Here is a 15,186-nt window from a genome sequence, read left to right on the forward strand (position 1 = left end):
GGGGGAGTAGAACTCCTTAGCATCAGAGCGTGTTAATAATAATATATGAAATACTAATGCTCTGATGGTCATTTCAAAAAATCCTTTCTTAGTGAGCACCTAGAAGCCAAGAGGAACATATGTGCCAAATTTCAAGTTTGTAGGCTTTACAGTTCTGGAGATTTTGTGATGATGCATGAGTGGTATTTTGCTTTTATATATATAGATAGAGGATGTTGGGAATGAGGTGAAAGACCTATTACTATCTTTTGGTATGAAACAGTTGCACAATAAATTATCTCTTTCTATTAAGGTGCTTAGAAAAATTCCAACTCAATAATTCATTTTTAAAACATTTTACTGTTGGATTGTTTATTACTGAATCAAATATAACAAAGGAATATTTTTTTAAAAAAACTTACAGATGTTCCTACATGATCAAATTGCTTGCTCAGCCATATTTTTACATCTCCAGATATATAAATTATTATTACATTTATAAAAGCTTCTGGTCTGGTTGATTACCTCAGTCGCATATATACAGATTGTCCTCGCCCTACAACAGTTTGTTTACTGATTGTGCCGAAGTTAGAATGACACTGAAAATAGTGACTTACGACCGTTTTTCACACTTGCAGCATCCCTGTGACCATATAATCAAAATTCAGATACTTGGCAATTGACTCATATTTATGACAATTGCAGTATCCCATGGTCATGTGATCACCTTTTGTGACTTTCTGACAAGCAAAGTCAAAGAGGAAGCCAGATTCACTTAACAACCAGTCTTGTTTCACACTTGCAAGGTAACCCAGGCAAGAAGCACACCCAGAAGTACTAGCTCTAACTTTATTGTAGAGTTACATTAATAGATTCCTACAAATCTGAAAATACATCTCTTCCTTCTTGCCTTTACAATCCAAGTCACTAGGGAATGTCCCTTCTGAGCAGTTTGCCATGCCCGCATTCATTCTGTGGACTTAACTACCTCTTATCTAACCATTATCTAGTCTGCAGCTCTTAGTCCTGTTTCCTAAGGTCCTTCCAACAGTAGCATTACACATTGTCGGCATGCTAATAGGGTCTGAATGGGGAACAGCAATCTGAAATGAAATCCTGATGAGATCAAGTGGCTTTGTGTTTCTTTAGAGGAATTTTTGATTCTTGATAGTTTTACACTTCCCTCAGTGGAACATGGGGAGGCCCTTTTTATGGTTATTCATATCTTAGTCATCACCTGTTTGGATTATTACAATACCCTGTACGTGAAACTATTCTTGAAGACCACACAGAAGGTACAGCTGTTCAGGAATGTATTAGTATAAGAAGGTATGAGCTTATTTGTTTTGCCCACTTAACACCACTAGTCTGCAAACTGCACGAGTGACCAGTTGACTTCTGGATGCAATTCTAGGTGTTGGTTGTCACCTATCAAGTCCTCCATAGCTTAAGGGCTAAACATTTATGGGTTTTCCCTGTCTATCCAGTAACATCTGGCAGGGTTCCCAGTAGCTGTGTCTGCCCTGCTGAAGTCCATACAACCTCAACTTAGCTATGTTTGCATGAAGCTGTGAAGATTTGTCTCTATAAGTAGCCCTGGGCAAGGTAGATTCTGAACCTGTTCCCCTCCCCCCCTCAATTATGTGGTTTGTTCTGTTGTTTTTCCCAAAGAATAATTTTTAGTAATTTTTTTCAGTATGTTGCTATTATTATTATTTTAATTTTTCCATTTTGTAAGCTGTCTAGAGTTTAATTTGTGATTGAGATGGCCTTTAAGTCTGGATGGAAGGATGGACAACCAATGACCAATCTTTGATTATTTATTTTACACAATTGGATTTTATAAGAGGTCATTAAAACATAATAGATGTGGAAAAAGCAGGCAATAGACTACAGTAGAAATCAATAAAATTTTGTCTAAATACAGATTTGTTCCTTTTAATTAGATTAATAAGTGACACTACTGTAACTATTCCTTTAGGATTATTATACTTGGAACCCAACTATAAGAGGCCTTATGAAATCCATTAATATTCATTATCTTCTCTTATTTTTAATTTGATACTGGAACTATTGGCTTGCTTCATTTGACAAACAAGAGCCGGAGATGAATACAGACAATTTTTATATTCCAAAGCTGAAGAAACATTTAATCTGTGTTCATTAATATCAGAATAAATAGAATTATAGTTGAAATTAAAACAAGGCTGAGAATTCTAGAAAAAAACACTACTATATTGAAAACTAGAGAGATGCATTGCCCTCATTAGTGTATTAAGTCAAAGAGTTTTACAGATTACTTACAGATAATCAGAGTTGGAAGGGACCTTGTAGGTCATCTAGTCCAACCCCTCGCCCAAGCGGGAGACCCTACACCATTTTTGACAAATGGCAGTCCAATCTTTTGCCTGCATAGATTTTGATGTATGTATTCAGTTCTCTTAAAATGGCAGTTTCCAATCTTTACCAGATTTAGATTTTACCTACTTATGTGGTACCAGTGAGATTTAGACAATAGCTCATGTATAAGTGCCAGGTTTATAGAAAGTTTCTTTTGAAAAGTATTTCTTAACGAAGACACCAAGAGTGACTGAGGAATTTGACATACATTTCTTATTAGGAGATTGTTGTTCAAAAAGAATGGACTTCGTTAGATATCTGTTTTTATACTGAAGTTTCCTATTCCATGTGGTTAGATAATCTATAATTTTAAAAGAGCCAACATCAAAATAATATTTGGAAGAAGGATACCTTATTCTGAGTAGGACAATCACAATACAAGTGATTTATTACATTTTCTCCCTGCTCTTTCCCTTTCTTTCAGTTCATATATTTTCGCTGGCAGGAAAGTTGGTTTAGTGAGAAATCTCGTGTAGAAGACTCACACTTTTATAAAGACTGGATGATGCATCTTTTATCATATGTAGAATAAGTACATCATACATGTGTTTTTTACATGTATTTTATCATAGCTGGAAAGTTTTAATAATTAACAAAGATGCAATTCATATATAAATATATAGATGTGCGATTTTTAAATATCCCTTTAGGATAGGTACCAAACATATGCTACTATTTATTTATAAAATGAGGCTGAAAATAATTGTAACTAATACTAACATTTTAAATGAGAGTTAGTACCAATAATAAGGTGAAAGAGACAAATATTTTTTTTTCTGTCTAATTTTTCTTTTGGGGGACATTTCCCTATGCATTTATTCCAGTAAGTAATTTACTGAATGGATTTGAGTTTCATTACATGCAACAACTGAAGATAATAGGTTTGAAATTTGTAGCAGAAACATGGTTGCCCTTGGAGTCACCTTCTTTTGTTATAGAGCAAATTTCAGCTTGCCTCTTCTTGAATTAAAGAAAAACATTCTGCATTGCAGTCTGCTTAGGTGGTAGTGGCATTTCCCCCCCCACTAAAAAGCTAGCAAATATATTACAGCTTGCCCTTTCTTGTTTTGAAAAACTGGCACCTGAATAGGCATAGTTTTGTGTTTTGCATATCACAAGTTGCTTCATTAAAAGCAACAGAAGTCAGCAGAATCAGAGGAACATCTGTATGTTTTAGATAGATTTCCCTCTTTTTGCAGCTTCACAATACATTTGCTTGCTTCAAAACCATCCTTGTTTATTAATCTGTTAGTGACACAAAATATCTATTTTAAGTCCATTATCATTATATTGAATTTCATTATTTATTATCTGAATGTTGTATACAAAGATAATGTTTTCCTAAATCAATTGAAGAAAATAATAACTTTAAATTGGGGAGATTGGAGATAATAGGGTATTGATTGCAGGGCTTGAGTTTGTTGTTGATATCTTTGATTGAAGTCCTCTTTTTTAAAAAATAATTAGAGCCTTTCCACTATTTAAGGGATTACAGCAAAAGCATAGGAAGAATAAATGTTAGAGTAATGTCTTTAATGATTGGATGAGTGGGGGTGATGAGCTGGTTCGGTTATGGCAGTGGATAGCTTTTTTTTAGAAGTAGGCACATATTCCGTGGGGGGGGGGTTTGGTTTGGTTTTTGGGTTGGTGGGGGGGGGGGGGGGGGGGGTTTTGGGGGTGGGGGGGGGGGGGGGGGGGGGGGGGGGTGGGGGGGGGGGGGGGGGGGGGGGGGGGGGGGGGGTGTGGGGGGGGGGGGGGGGGTGGTGTTTTTGTTTTTGGGGTTGGGGGGGGGGGGGGTTTTTTTTGGGGGGGGGGGGGGGGTATATTTTGGGTTTTTTTTTTTTGAAATCAATATTTGGGGTGGGGGGGGGGGGGGTGTGGTGGGGGGGGGGGGGGGGGGGGGGGGGAAAAGGATTGGGGGTGGGCCGGGGGGGGGGGGGGGAGGGGGGGGGGGGGGTTTGGGTGGGGGGGGGGGGGTGGTTTGGGGGGGGGGGGGGGGGGGGGGGGGGTGGGGGTGTGGGTGGGGGGGGGGGGGGGGGGGGGGGGGGGGGGGGGGGGGGGGGGGTTTTTTTGGAGGGGGGAATCCGGTCCAATAGATAGAGATGGTTTTAGATTGCGTAGTGCTTTTTCAACACTGTCTTCTGTAAAATCGATATGTATTAGATCATTGTAGTTATCTGTGGTTCGACTAGGAAATACTGGGCATGATCCATTGCTGTTTACAAATACTGAGCCAAAGAACGTGTTAAAGAGGTTGGCTTTAATGCTGTCGTCATTGCAGTCTTAACCATTAGGTCCTATCAGGGGTGGAATGGACCTTGAGTCTTTTAGTTTGTTGTTTACAAAATTGTAAAAAGCGCGGGTGGAATTGGTGCGTAGAAGGTTTTTCTCTTGTTTAATGTGATAATTGGTGCATTCAGTCTTTATCTGGTGGCATAAATTTTTGTATCGGCTTTTGAAGTTGGCAACGTGACCAGATTTGTTTTTCCGCCAAAGTGATTTCTTTTTGGATTGAAGTTTCCTTATTGTTTTGGGTAATTTGTTTTTTCTGGTTTTGGGAGTTGTTAATGGTACATATAGTTTGATGACTCTTTTGACTTCAAGTAAAAATATGTTGTAATGGTCTTCAACAGTATTGCATCCAGTGAATAGAGATTGCCAATTAAGGGATGAGAGATTGTTGTCTATAAGATCATAGTTGCCTTTTTTGAAGTTATAATTAATTTTAAAGTTAATTATATCCCAGCTGAAATTATGTTGACTACCATTAGGAAAAGGATGCTGGCTAATATTTATTTCATTTTGGAATTGGAAAACTGTACTGCCTTAATTTTTATAGAGCACTTGTGTCTTAAGACTCTATTTCTGTTTATCACTAACTAGCATGGTTAGAGACAAGGGCTTGTTGGAGTTACAGATATGGAAAACATCTGATCCATCATCATGTTCTCCACTCCTGTCTTAATTTCCTTTTTTTTCCTGATGGTTGTTTTCCCCCCATTTATGTCTTCCTGTCACATGAACGGTCAGGATTCTCTTTAGCTCATTTGGGAAGAAGATGAAGTGACAAGATAGGGAGAAAGTGAACTATTTATTGTTCACGAGCATGCTGAAGCAGAACTTAGGTGGGGAGAGGAGGGCGAGAAGGAAGAGAAGATTAGAAGAGGAGAAAAAGAACAATAACAAAAACTTGTATGCAGCCTGACTCTCAACAATTCTGGGTGACATGACAAAGAAACTGCAATAAAATCAATAAAACATAAAAGATATAGAAAAAAAGCTGACAAGCATGATGAATCGGGGAATTTCATTACATTAAGACAATTTCATCATAAAATGTAATTTCAAGACTTCATCATTTTGATCCACCCCTCACCTCAAAATGTTGCCCGCCACTTTTCCCATCAGGAAAAAGCAGAAGAGGTAAGGCACTTCTGGGTAATTGTAAGACATCAAGAGATAATGTTTTGGAGTGACAAGGGATTTTGATCTCAACCAGTATCTTTATGTAAAAGACTGGAAGTTTCCACTCCTCTCTCTGTCTTTCCCTTGTGATAAAACCGTATCTCTAAAAACTTAAGTCATTTTTTCCCCAGAGAGAATATTCTGAAAAGCTGAAATGCAGGGCCCATTTCCTCTGAAGTAATAACCTTCATCATTTCCCTTGAAAACCTTCATCGTTTCCCAGAAAAAAATGGAGATCACCGTTCACATATTGTCCTCCAAAAGCAGATTAAATTCTTTTGTTTTACAGGCCGGACCTGGTAGACATGAATACTGTTGCTGTTCAAAGCAACCTTGCAAATTTAGAGCATGCTTTTTTTGTAGCTGAAAAACTTGGAGTTGCCAGGCTTTTGGATCCTGAAGGTGAGTTGATGAATTGAAAATACTGTTGAATGACAGGCTTCAAAAAGCATGACAGGAAGCCTGATGTTGTGTTACCTGTATTGTAAACATTGCCTGTGTCCACTGGTACATTTTAGATGTCGATGTCTCCTCACCAGATGAGAAGTCAGTAATCACTTATGTATCATCACTTTATGATGCATTTCCCAAAGTACCTGAAGGTGGTGAAGGCATCAGTGCACACGTAAGTAAGAAAGTAGTTTTTATACACTCACAGCAATTTTTAGGCAGAAATACTGAAAGATTATCTAAAGTTAAGAGTGTGGCTGTCTCACTGGAGCTCAAAACTTATATAACTGCTATTTACTGTAGAGAACAACTTGAATAACAAGAGGTCATAGAATGATAATACTAAGAAGTGAGAGTTCTCCACTTGGTCATACTTCTTCCATGCAGGGAATGTGAATCCACTTTCAGATGACATGTTCTGTTGCAGTGATGGGATTCAAATATTGTTGCCACCGGTTTGGTGGGCGTGGCTTGGTGGGCATGCTTTGCGCGCGTGCACTCACTTTGCATGCCCACGTGCTCCAAATGCACACTTTGCGCAGGCGCAGAGGTGTTCCAACTCACCTCCTGCAAGCCTGCACAATCCCGGTCACTTCAGCAGCTGCCCCGCGGCGCTCTTCTGTGCCGCGCAAAGCAGCAGCGTTTCAAATTCAGCAGATAAAAGTGAGTATGGGAGCCCGGGTGGACCCAACAGCAGAGCGGTGGAGAGAACCGGTTCAGTCTCCACTACTCATTGCTGTACCGGCTCGCCAGAACCGGGCTGAACCAGTTGAATACCACCACTGTTCTGTTGGGTTTACCTGATGTTTAGGCTATTGAGCCAGGGCATTTTGAAATGAGTTCTTATGGACATGATGCTGATTAACGTATATCATGAAATTGGCAACTAGATGTATGAGTAATTTTGGGGGCCTCTTCAAGCTGACCCACTAGAACAGCATTTCTCAATGTTTCTGGGTTGGGGGCCCAGCATAGGGTGAGGGGGAAAGGGGATGGTTTTGTGTGAAGGGTAGGTGCATGCATACAGCTTTGTTTGTATGAGCGCACGCCTGCCACGCGCACGAGTTGGGCTGCAAGTGTCGTCATCTGCCCATGTGAGTTGAGCTGTGTGCACACATATGCGCATCAATCTACCATTCACGTGGCCCAGTTTTGAATAGGCCACAGCCCAGTAGTGGGCTGCATCCCACAGGTTGGGGACTTCTGCACTAGAGCATAACCAAGAAAGCATAAAGGCATGATGCCATAGAAATAGAGTTATGAAGTTAAAAACAGGTCGGGGGTGGGGGGAGAAAAAGAAGGAAAAGAGAGGGATATTGACAGAAGAGGGCCTAAACAAAAAGTATAATGCTTACAGTAAGGATGGCCTGTTTCTCAAGGGAAGCAAGGGAAGTGCTAGTAGTATAAGCTAGAAATCAGGTGAACAGTAGATAAGAAAACTAAAATCAGATAACAGAAGGATACATGGCTACAAATATAGAGGGGCTATAAAGGAGAGTGGGCAAAGAATCAGCAAAATCTCATATTGGGTATAGGAGACGAGGAGAATTTGAATCAGAAGCCAAAGAGGTATAGGGCTGGAAGATCCAGTTTCTGCAGTATTATTCAAAAATCACTTGCAAAAAGAGACTTTGCCACTTTAAATTGTAATTTTTGTTGTCACTCTAGGACAAAGTTGGATAGAGCTGATTGGTTGCTTACCTTATAGTGCAACAGATACAATTGACAAGCAATCTCTTTACAATTGGTATGCTACTTTATTGCTTCTCTTAGGATGTTGAAGTCAAATGGATTGAATACCAGAATATGGTGAACTACCTCATCCAATGGATTAGGCACCATGCCACAATAATGAGTGACAGAGCATTTCCAAACAACCCTGTAGAACTCAAGGTGATTTTTTTTTCTTTTGTTTATATTTCCAGAATACAGGTTTTTTAAAAAAATTAGGTACTACTTCTCTAGAGTAATCACCTATTCATTTATAGTGATCCATAAAACTCCCAAGTCCTTTAAATGATAACTTTCCCCCGGCCCCCCCCCCCCCCCCCCCCCCCCCCCCCGGCCCCCCCCGCCCCCCCCCGGGGGCGCCCCCCCCCCCCCCCCCCCCCCCCCCCCCCGCCCCCCCCCCCCCCGGGGCCCCCCCCCCCCCCCCCCCCCCCCCCCGGCCCCCCCCCCCCCCCCGCCCCCCCCCCCCCCCCGGGCCCGGGGGGGGGGCGCCTGGCCGGGGGGGGGGGGGGGGGGGGGGGGGGGCTCCCGCCGGAAATAGCAATGCTGGAGCATAAAATACTTGATTCAAGAAGGGTCTGTCTTTTTCCAAAGACAGAACCTGCCCAAAGCTAGCTCCAGCACAATGCAGAGTGGGTACAGAAGAGAGTGAATTAAATATGCCAGTATAGCTCTTCTGGGAATTTAAGAGGTTGGCATAGTTTGCAGTGTTACATGTCCCTTTATGTAAAAATGCTGAAAGCTATTATGTCAGAGAGAATGTTAGGTTACATTTCTTTTCCCTCTCATACTATTTTCCAATAAGCATAATTTTTATGCATGGAGTTCTCATCAGTGGATTAGTTTCTGTCCTTATCACATGATCTTGAAATGGGTGGCTATATAAATTTGATAAATCCTCAGCCAATCTACTATTACTCACATGGCAATGGAAAAAAACCCTGGATTTCTGGTCAACTATGTATAAACAGTGATTCTGGATATTAGAATCTTGGGAAGGAGCCACAAATCTAAACAGTGTTCATGTAAAGATTAAGCAATAAAGGGCATCTCCCTGGCTTGGAGGCATTAGAATTCATTTTAATCTGAGGCTGCGCAAGCCACTGCCATGGCTAACCCAAATTTAGTGGTTTGGATTCTTGTCCTGTTCATAAAAGAGACATCAAACAGAATTCTCTGCAGCAGTTAACTATGGGGATTACATGCATGAACACCAGCGGGTAGAAGATTTAACCTTGGACTTAACCAAGATGGTCAAGGGAAAGCTGAATGGGAGACATACGGTTTAATTCTCTCTTTTCTTATAAATCCATGTATTTTGTTCTTGATGTTAAGTAAGTTAGACAATTTGGTTTCAAAATGAGGAGCATGACAAGTTTTTATAAGCCTTAGTAAACCAGAATATCTCAGTAAAGACTTCAACGTTTGTTTTCCTTTAGGCACTTTATAACCAATATTTACAATTTAAAGAAACAGAAATTCCACCAAAGGAAATAGACAAATCAAAAATCAAGCATCTATATAAACTACTAGAGGTAAGCTATACTGTGTGGACTGGTGCAGGCTGGATTTATTTCTCACTTTTATGCTTGATTTGGTTTCTCAATTTTATGCAATTATTCCTTGCCTTCAAAGGTTTGGATTGAGTTTGGGCGTATCAAGCTTCCTCAAGGCTATCATCCAAATGACATTGAAAAAGAATGGGGGAGGCTAATTATTGCTATGTTGGAAAGAGAGAAAATGCTTCGACCAGAAGTTGAAAGGTAGGTTGATTATTTGTTTTATAGCATGTTTCCCTGCCAGGTTGAAACTGCTCAGTAGGATACATTACATAATAGACAGAGACACTTTAATCTTGAAACAAAGGTAGTAAAAATTTCCTTTGTAGAAATGAATTGTTGGGTGAGCTCATTAATTGGATATTGCTTTTATATTGAACGAATATCTTTACTGATGCTTATTTTTATTGACATAATTATCAAGCAGCTTATGCAGAATTCTGTATTAAATAACAAATATGTAACTGTAACCTTGTCTGATGTTTTGCCCATCAGAATTTGGACAATTATTCCAGTTATCAAACATTGCTTACAGTTATACAGTTTTCTCAAGGTTTATGTTTCAATCTTGACCAACTTTTGAGTAAATAATCAATTTTTTATTAAGTTTGCAGACCAGCAAAAAGTAGATGATACTTTCCGAAGTTTGCCATGGCATTTACAGGATTGAGTGGGCTCCCACTATTTTTTTCTGAGACACCTCAAGAGGGTTAAAAAAAAAAAAAAAGTGCCGGTTATCCCAAGTCTTGGTGACCCCCAACTGAGATGGCACACCAAATCCCTTGGAAGGTTGCAATCTTGGTAGATTGCATCAAAGCCTTGTGCCATGGTGTCTGCTCAAGGAAATTCATACTGATGCCAAGGCAGAGGTGGTATTCAACCGGTTCGCACCTACTTGGGTGAACCGGTAGCGGTTATTTGGCGTGGGTCACCGAACCGGTGGCGACCCCTGGCTGTCCATGCCCCCAACCCGGTCGCCAGGTCACTCACTTGCAATCACTCTCCTAACTTTCCGTTCCCCATGTTCTTTTTTTTCCCGGGGGGAAAGGAAGAAAGGCATGGACGCTGCAAGTATCACTTTCCCCAAGTAAGTTAAAGTGTCTCGAGAGAGAAGGAGTGCGGTCTGACAGAGGGGGTGGGGGTGAATTGAACCTTGGAGCACTTTTGCAACATAAAAGAAATGCATTTTGGAAGAGGTCCTTTAAAAACTTCTCCAAGGATTCCCCATGGATGCTGCAAGTATTGCTTTCCCCTTGTGAGTTAAAGTGCTGGAGTGAGAAGGAATGCGGTCTGACAGAGGGGGTGGGGGAATCCACCCCAGCCTTGGAGAAATTTAAAGGAGCTGCTTCCAAAATGCTTGTCTGTTAAGTGCTGTGTGTGTGAGAGAGAGGGGGAGAGAAAGAAAGAAAAAAATAGGAAGAGAGAGAGATAAAACTCTGTGCTATTATTTTTAATTGTTCCATTATTTATCGTGTGTTAATATTTTACACTGTCCCTATCCCAGAGTGATTTTTCTGCCTTTCTTTTGCCCAGGGTTACCACATATTTTTCAGGGTTTGCATGTATTCAATGTCAATAGTCCAGAGCATAAAATGCACATGTGTTTAACAAGAGTTGAAAGGGACCTTGGTGGTCTTCTAGTTCAACCCTCAGCTCAGGCAAGAAAACTGAGGATGCCAAACTCTGAGCAGAAATCCTGGGAAAGGCATCAGAATAATACTTAGAAGGGACCTTGGGGTGAACCCTATACCATTTCAGAGAAAATGGCTGTCCAGTCTTTTCTTTAAAACTTCCAGTGATTGAGCACCCAGAACTTCTGGAGACAGGCAGTTCCACTGGTTAATTGTTCTCACTCACAGGAAGTTTCTCCTTAGTTTTAGGTTGCTTTTCTCTGTTCAGTTTCCATCCATTGCTTCTTGTTTGCATTCTGCTTCTTGGGAAAATACATTCCCCCCCGCTTCTTTGTGGCAGCACCTTAAAAGCCTGTTGCCTTTCACACTCTTGAGTAAAGCATGTGAGCCATTTCCTCCTTTCAGTGGTCCATGAAAGTACATCTATAGTATGCAGATAATAAAGTCAAAAAAGGTGAACAACATTTTTACAGAACTAAGATAAGTTGAGGCTGGGTGACAAGCAATGGCTGGGAGGGGAGGGGCCAGGTGAGGGACCCCTTGATGTGAGTGACATTGAGTTGGCCATGCCCACCCAGTCACATGACCATCAAGCACGCCCACCCAGTCACATAATCACTAAGCCACACCCACCCAGTCACATGACCACCAAGCTACGCCCACAGAGCCGGTAGTAAGAAAAATTGAATTCCACCACTGTGCCAAGGACATTGTGTGCCATGAAATCAAAGCAAATAGGCTGACTTCCCAAGGCCATGTGCAATCAGGGTAGTCTTTTCAGGACTGCTTGAGTCTCCTGGACAATTACTGAGAATTCACATTATGTTCCCTGCTAGTCTGAGGCAGAGAAGAGATGAAAGCTGTACCCTTTGGCACCCAAATAATTTTAACAATGAAAAATAAGGAATTCCCTGTCCCCTTTCAAGGAAAAAAATGAAAATCTTGCTTGGGCCAATATATGAGAAAATGGCTGTGCCCATTCTACTGGTTACCATGCTCATGATCCTTGCCTTTCAAGAGTTATGTTTTATACCAGATCTCTCTCTCTCTGTGTGCACGTCGGTGTGTATACATGTATTTGTGTATCTTATAATAATTAACTGTATTAATTTAGTGCCATGCAAAGTACCAATGTTGCAAATTCTATGCAAATATTTTTAAGTGGAATCCCTCTATTAGGCATATAACACGGACATGGGCATCTATATGAAAAATAAAGGGAGGGGATGTAACATGTTCATTATGTAACTTGAGTCAGAATCATGACATAATTGCACAATTGTGTCATTAGCATGGTGACATGAACATTATGTTTCCTTATGTTGTCATGCAAGTACTATAAATGCATCTGGCTGGACACAGTCAAAATTGGATTTTTTTCCCCCCACCGATGACCTGCTCTGAGCCTCCCCAAAACATTTATCTTGGGGAAAATGCTGAATTAAAGGGTATCCTGTGGATTACTTAAAGCAACAGAAAATTGCAGGCAAAGACTAGATGCCATCATTAAGCTTGATGTTTGTTGCTACTGCAATACCCATTATGTAGAAAGTAAGCCAGTAAAGGTCTAGAGATTAGTAATGGCTGAGTATTCAGCAACAAGTGAGATTGTCTCAAGTATCTATTATTACCATATTGTCCTTCCTGTACCAAAATATTTTTTCTCTCTCTCTATATATATATATTGACTGGTTGTGGACCATAACCTCTTAATATTTTATCTATGTATTAATTTCTCTCTCAGATGACCCAACCAAGAAACCTTCAGTTTGCCTTTTGATCTCTCTGACTTTGTCCAGATTTGCCTCCAGCTTAACGAAGTAAGAGAGCAAAAGCAATTATCCTATTCATTCAGGGCTTTATTTCTTCTTTACATGGTAGCCAAAGGGATCCCTCCCATTTCCGTATGCTAATGATTTCCCTCAGTAGGCATTGTGTTTATTAGGAAAACAAAAAGTTGCGGTAATCTGTGGTCATACTTGGTAGGAAAGGGTCTTGGTGGGCAGAGAGAGAAGGGAGGGACCTTGCTTGAGGTCTGTGGGGAAATGGATTCATTTGATGGGCCAGCTATAAATCCCTCATCGCTGCTGTCCATGAAAAAGGGTGGTATACCCTCAATCCAGGTTGTAGTAATTTTTTTTCCTCCCATCATTTAGCCTAACTTTTTCATCTTGTGTGTTTTCTTATCTAAAGGAGCTTCTGTTTGAGGGGAAATTGGGAGACACTAGCTATGTTTGAGAAGAGGCATGTATAAGGCAGTGGCATCATGGAATATAATCACTAATTTCCAATCAGCATAGCCTCTCTTGGAGTATAGATATATTCAAAGTTTGGAGGTTACCTTTAAGTAATTTGCATCACAGTCAGTCAGTAGTTGAAAGTGTCTCAGTAGTTTTGCTGTAGTAGTTGTTAACTTTAGTGGGCAAGAGCTAAAGAGTGAGATAGCCCAGTCTTTGCTAGATATTCTGTATTGGGGATGCAAAAATCCATTTGATTTCTAGATTTCCATTTGATCTAGATAACTAGATGCGAGCAAAGAGTTTTGAGTTTGCTCCATCTTTGCTATCCTCACAATGTTCATATATGATAAGCCTAATCTTAACGGTTTAGAATAGCATTAATATAAACTGGAGGTCAGTTACAGAATAGGGATTTGTTGAACAATAAGATTAATTATAAAACAATAAAATAATACATTATAAGATTCATTATAAAATAAATCTGCTGTTAAAGGAAGAGTAGTGCTGAAGGAGCAGTGGCCTCAACTTCCTTAACAAAGTAAAGACTGTAGAATTCTAATGATATATAATATTGATACTCCTTGCCAGCAAGAAATCAGAACACCTGGCTGTGCTGGCATTTTTGCCTGTACACGTTCAAAATCTTTTTAATGCCAAACGGTTAAAGGAATTGCTACCACATTTTATAGAAAAAATTATAGCAGTCAGTAAACTGACATTAGTGTCCAAGCCTAAACACTTGCTAGCCAATTGCAAAAATAACCATTGACTCTGCAATTCTGATCTTTTTATAGAATAGAATAGAATTGAATTCTTTTATTGGCCAAGTGTGATTGGACACACAAGGAATTTGTCTTAGTGCAAATGCTCTCAGTATACATAAAAGAAAAGATACATAGTCATAGGGTACAATAAGCAATCAAATCATACTAGGAAACAATCTGTATCAATTGTAAGGATACACACGACAAAGTTACAGTCATACAATCACAAGTGGGAGGGGATGGGCGATAAGGAGTGATGAGAAGATTAATAGTAATAGTAGTGCAGACTTTGTAAATAGTTGGACAGTGTTGAGGGAATTATTTGTTTTGCAGAGTGATGGCGTTCGGGGAAAAACTATCCTTGTGTCTAGTTGTTCTGGTGTGCAGTGCTCTATAGCGTCGTTTTGAGGGAAGGAGTTGGAACAGTTTACGTCCGGGATGTGAGGGGTCTGTAAATACTTTCACAACCCTCTTTTTGACTCGTGCAGTATACAGGTCCTTGATTGAAGGCAGGTTGGTAGATATTGTTTTTTCTGCAGTCCTAATTATCCTCTGAAGTCTGTGTCTGTCCTGTTGGGTTGCAGAACCAAACCAGACAGTTATAGAGGTGCAGATGACAGACTCAATAATTCCTCTGTAGAACTGTATCAGCAGCTCCTTGGGCAGTTTGAGCTTTCTGAGTTGGCGCAGAAAGAACATTCTTTGTTGTGCTTTTTTGATGATGTTTTTGATGTTAGGTATCCATTTTAGGTCATGTGATATCGTAGAACCTAGAAATTTGAAGGTCTCTACTGTTGATACTGTGTTGTCTAGTATTGTAAGAGGTGGTAGTATGGGAGGGTTTCTTCTGAAGTCTACCACCATTTCTGTGGTTTTGAATGTGTTCAGTTCCAGGTTGTTCCAGTTACACTACAAGGCAAGTTGTACAACCTCATGTCTGTATGCGGATTCGTCGTTGTCTCGAATGAGA

General features: G+C 40.4%; 1 protein-coding gene across 20 annotated transcripts in view; it reads left to right on the forward strand.

Moving 5' to 3' along the window:
• The window catches only part of DST (dystonin), a 333,803-nt gene that overhangs the window by 146,961 nt on the left and 171,656 nt on the right, over positions 1-15,186 (forward strand). For 19 of the 20 annotated variants that reach the window (XM_087945546.1, XM_087945452.1, XM_087945460.1 and 16 more), the window contains 5 exons: positions 6,134-6,246; positions 6,363-6,469; positions 8,068-8,187; positions 9,462-9,557; positions 9,658-9,785. In XM_087945546.1, coding sequence (XP_087801672.1) covers positions 6,134-6,246; positions 6,363-6,469; positions 8,068-8,187; positions 9,462-9,557; positions 9,658-9,785 — 564 coding nt within the window. Of the gene's footprint in view, positions 1-6,133; positions 6,247-6,362; positions 6,470-8,067; positions 8,188-9,200; positions 9,357-9,461; positions 9,558-9,657; positions 9,786-15,186 lie in introns of those variants that run through there. The other variant, XM_087945504.1, reaches the window with a different exon arrangement.

This window comes from Notechis scutatus, chromosome 1, assembly GCF_049901735.1.
Source record: "Notechis scutatus isolate UNSWTSFEM ecotype Mainland chromosome 1, rNotScu1.2, whole genome shotgun sequence".
NCBI lineage: Eukaryota > Metazoa > Chordata > Lepidosauria > Squamata > Elapidae > Notechis > Notechis scutatus.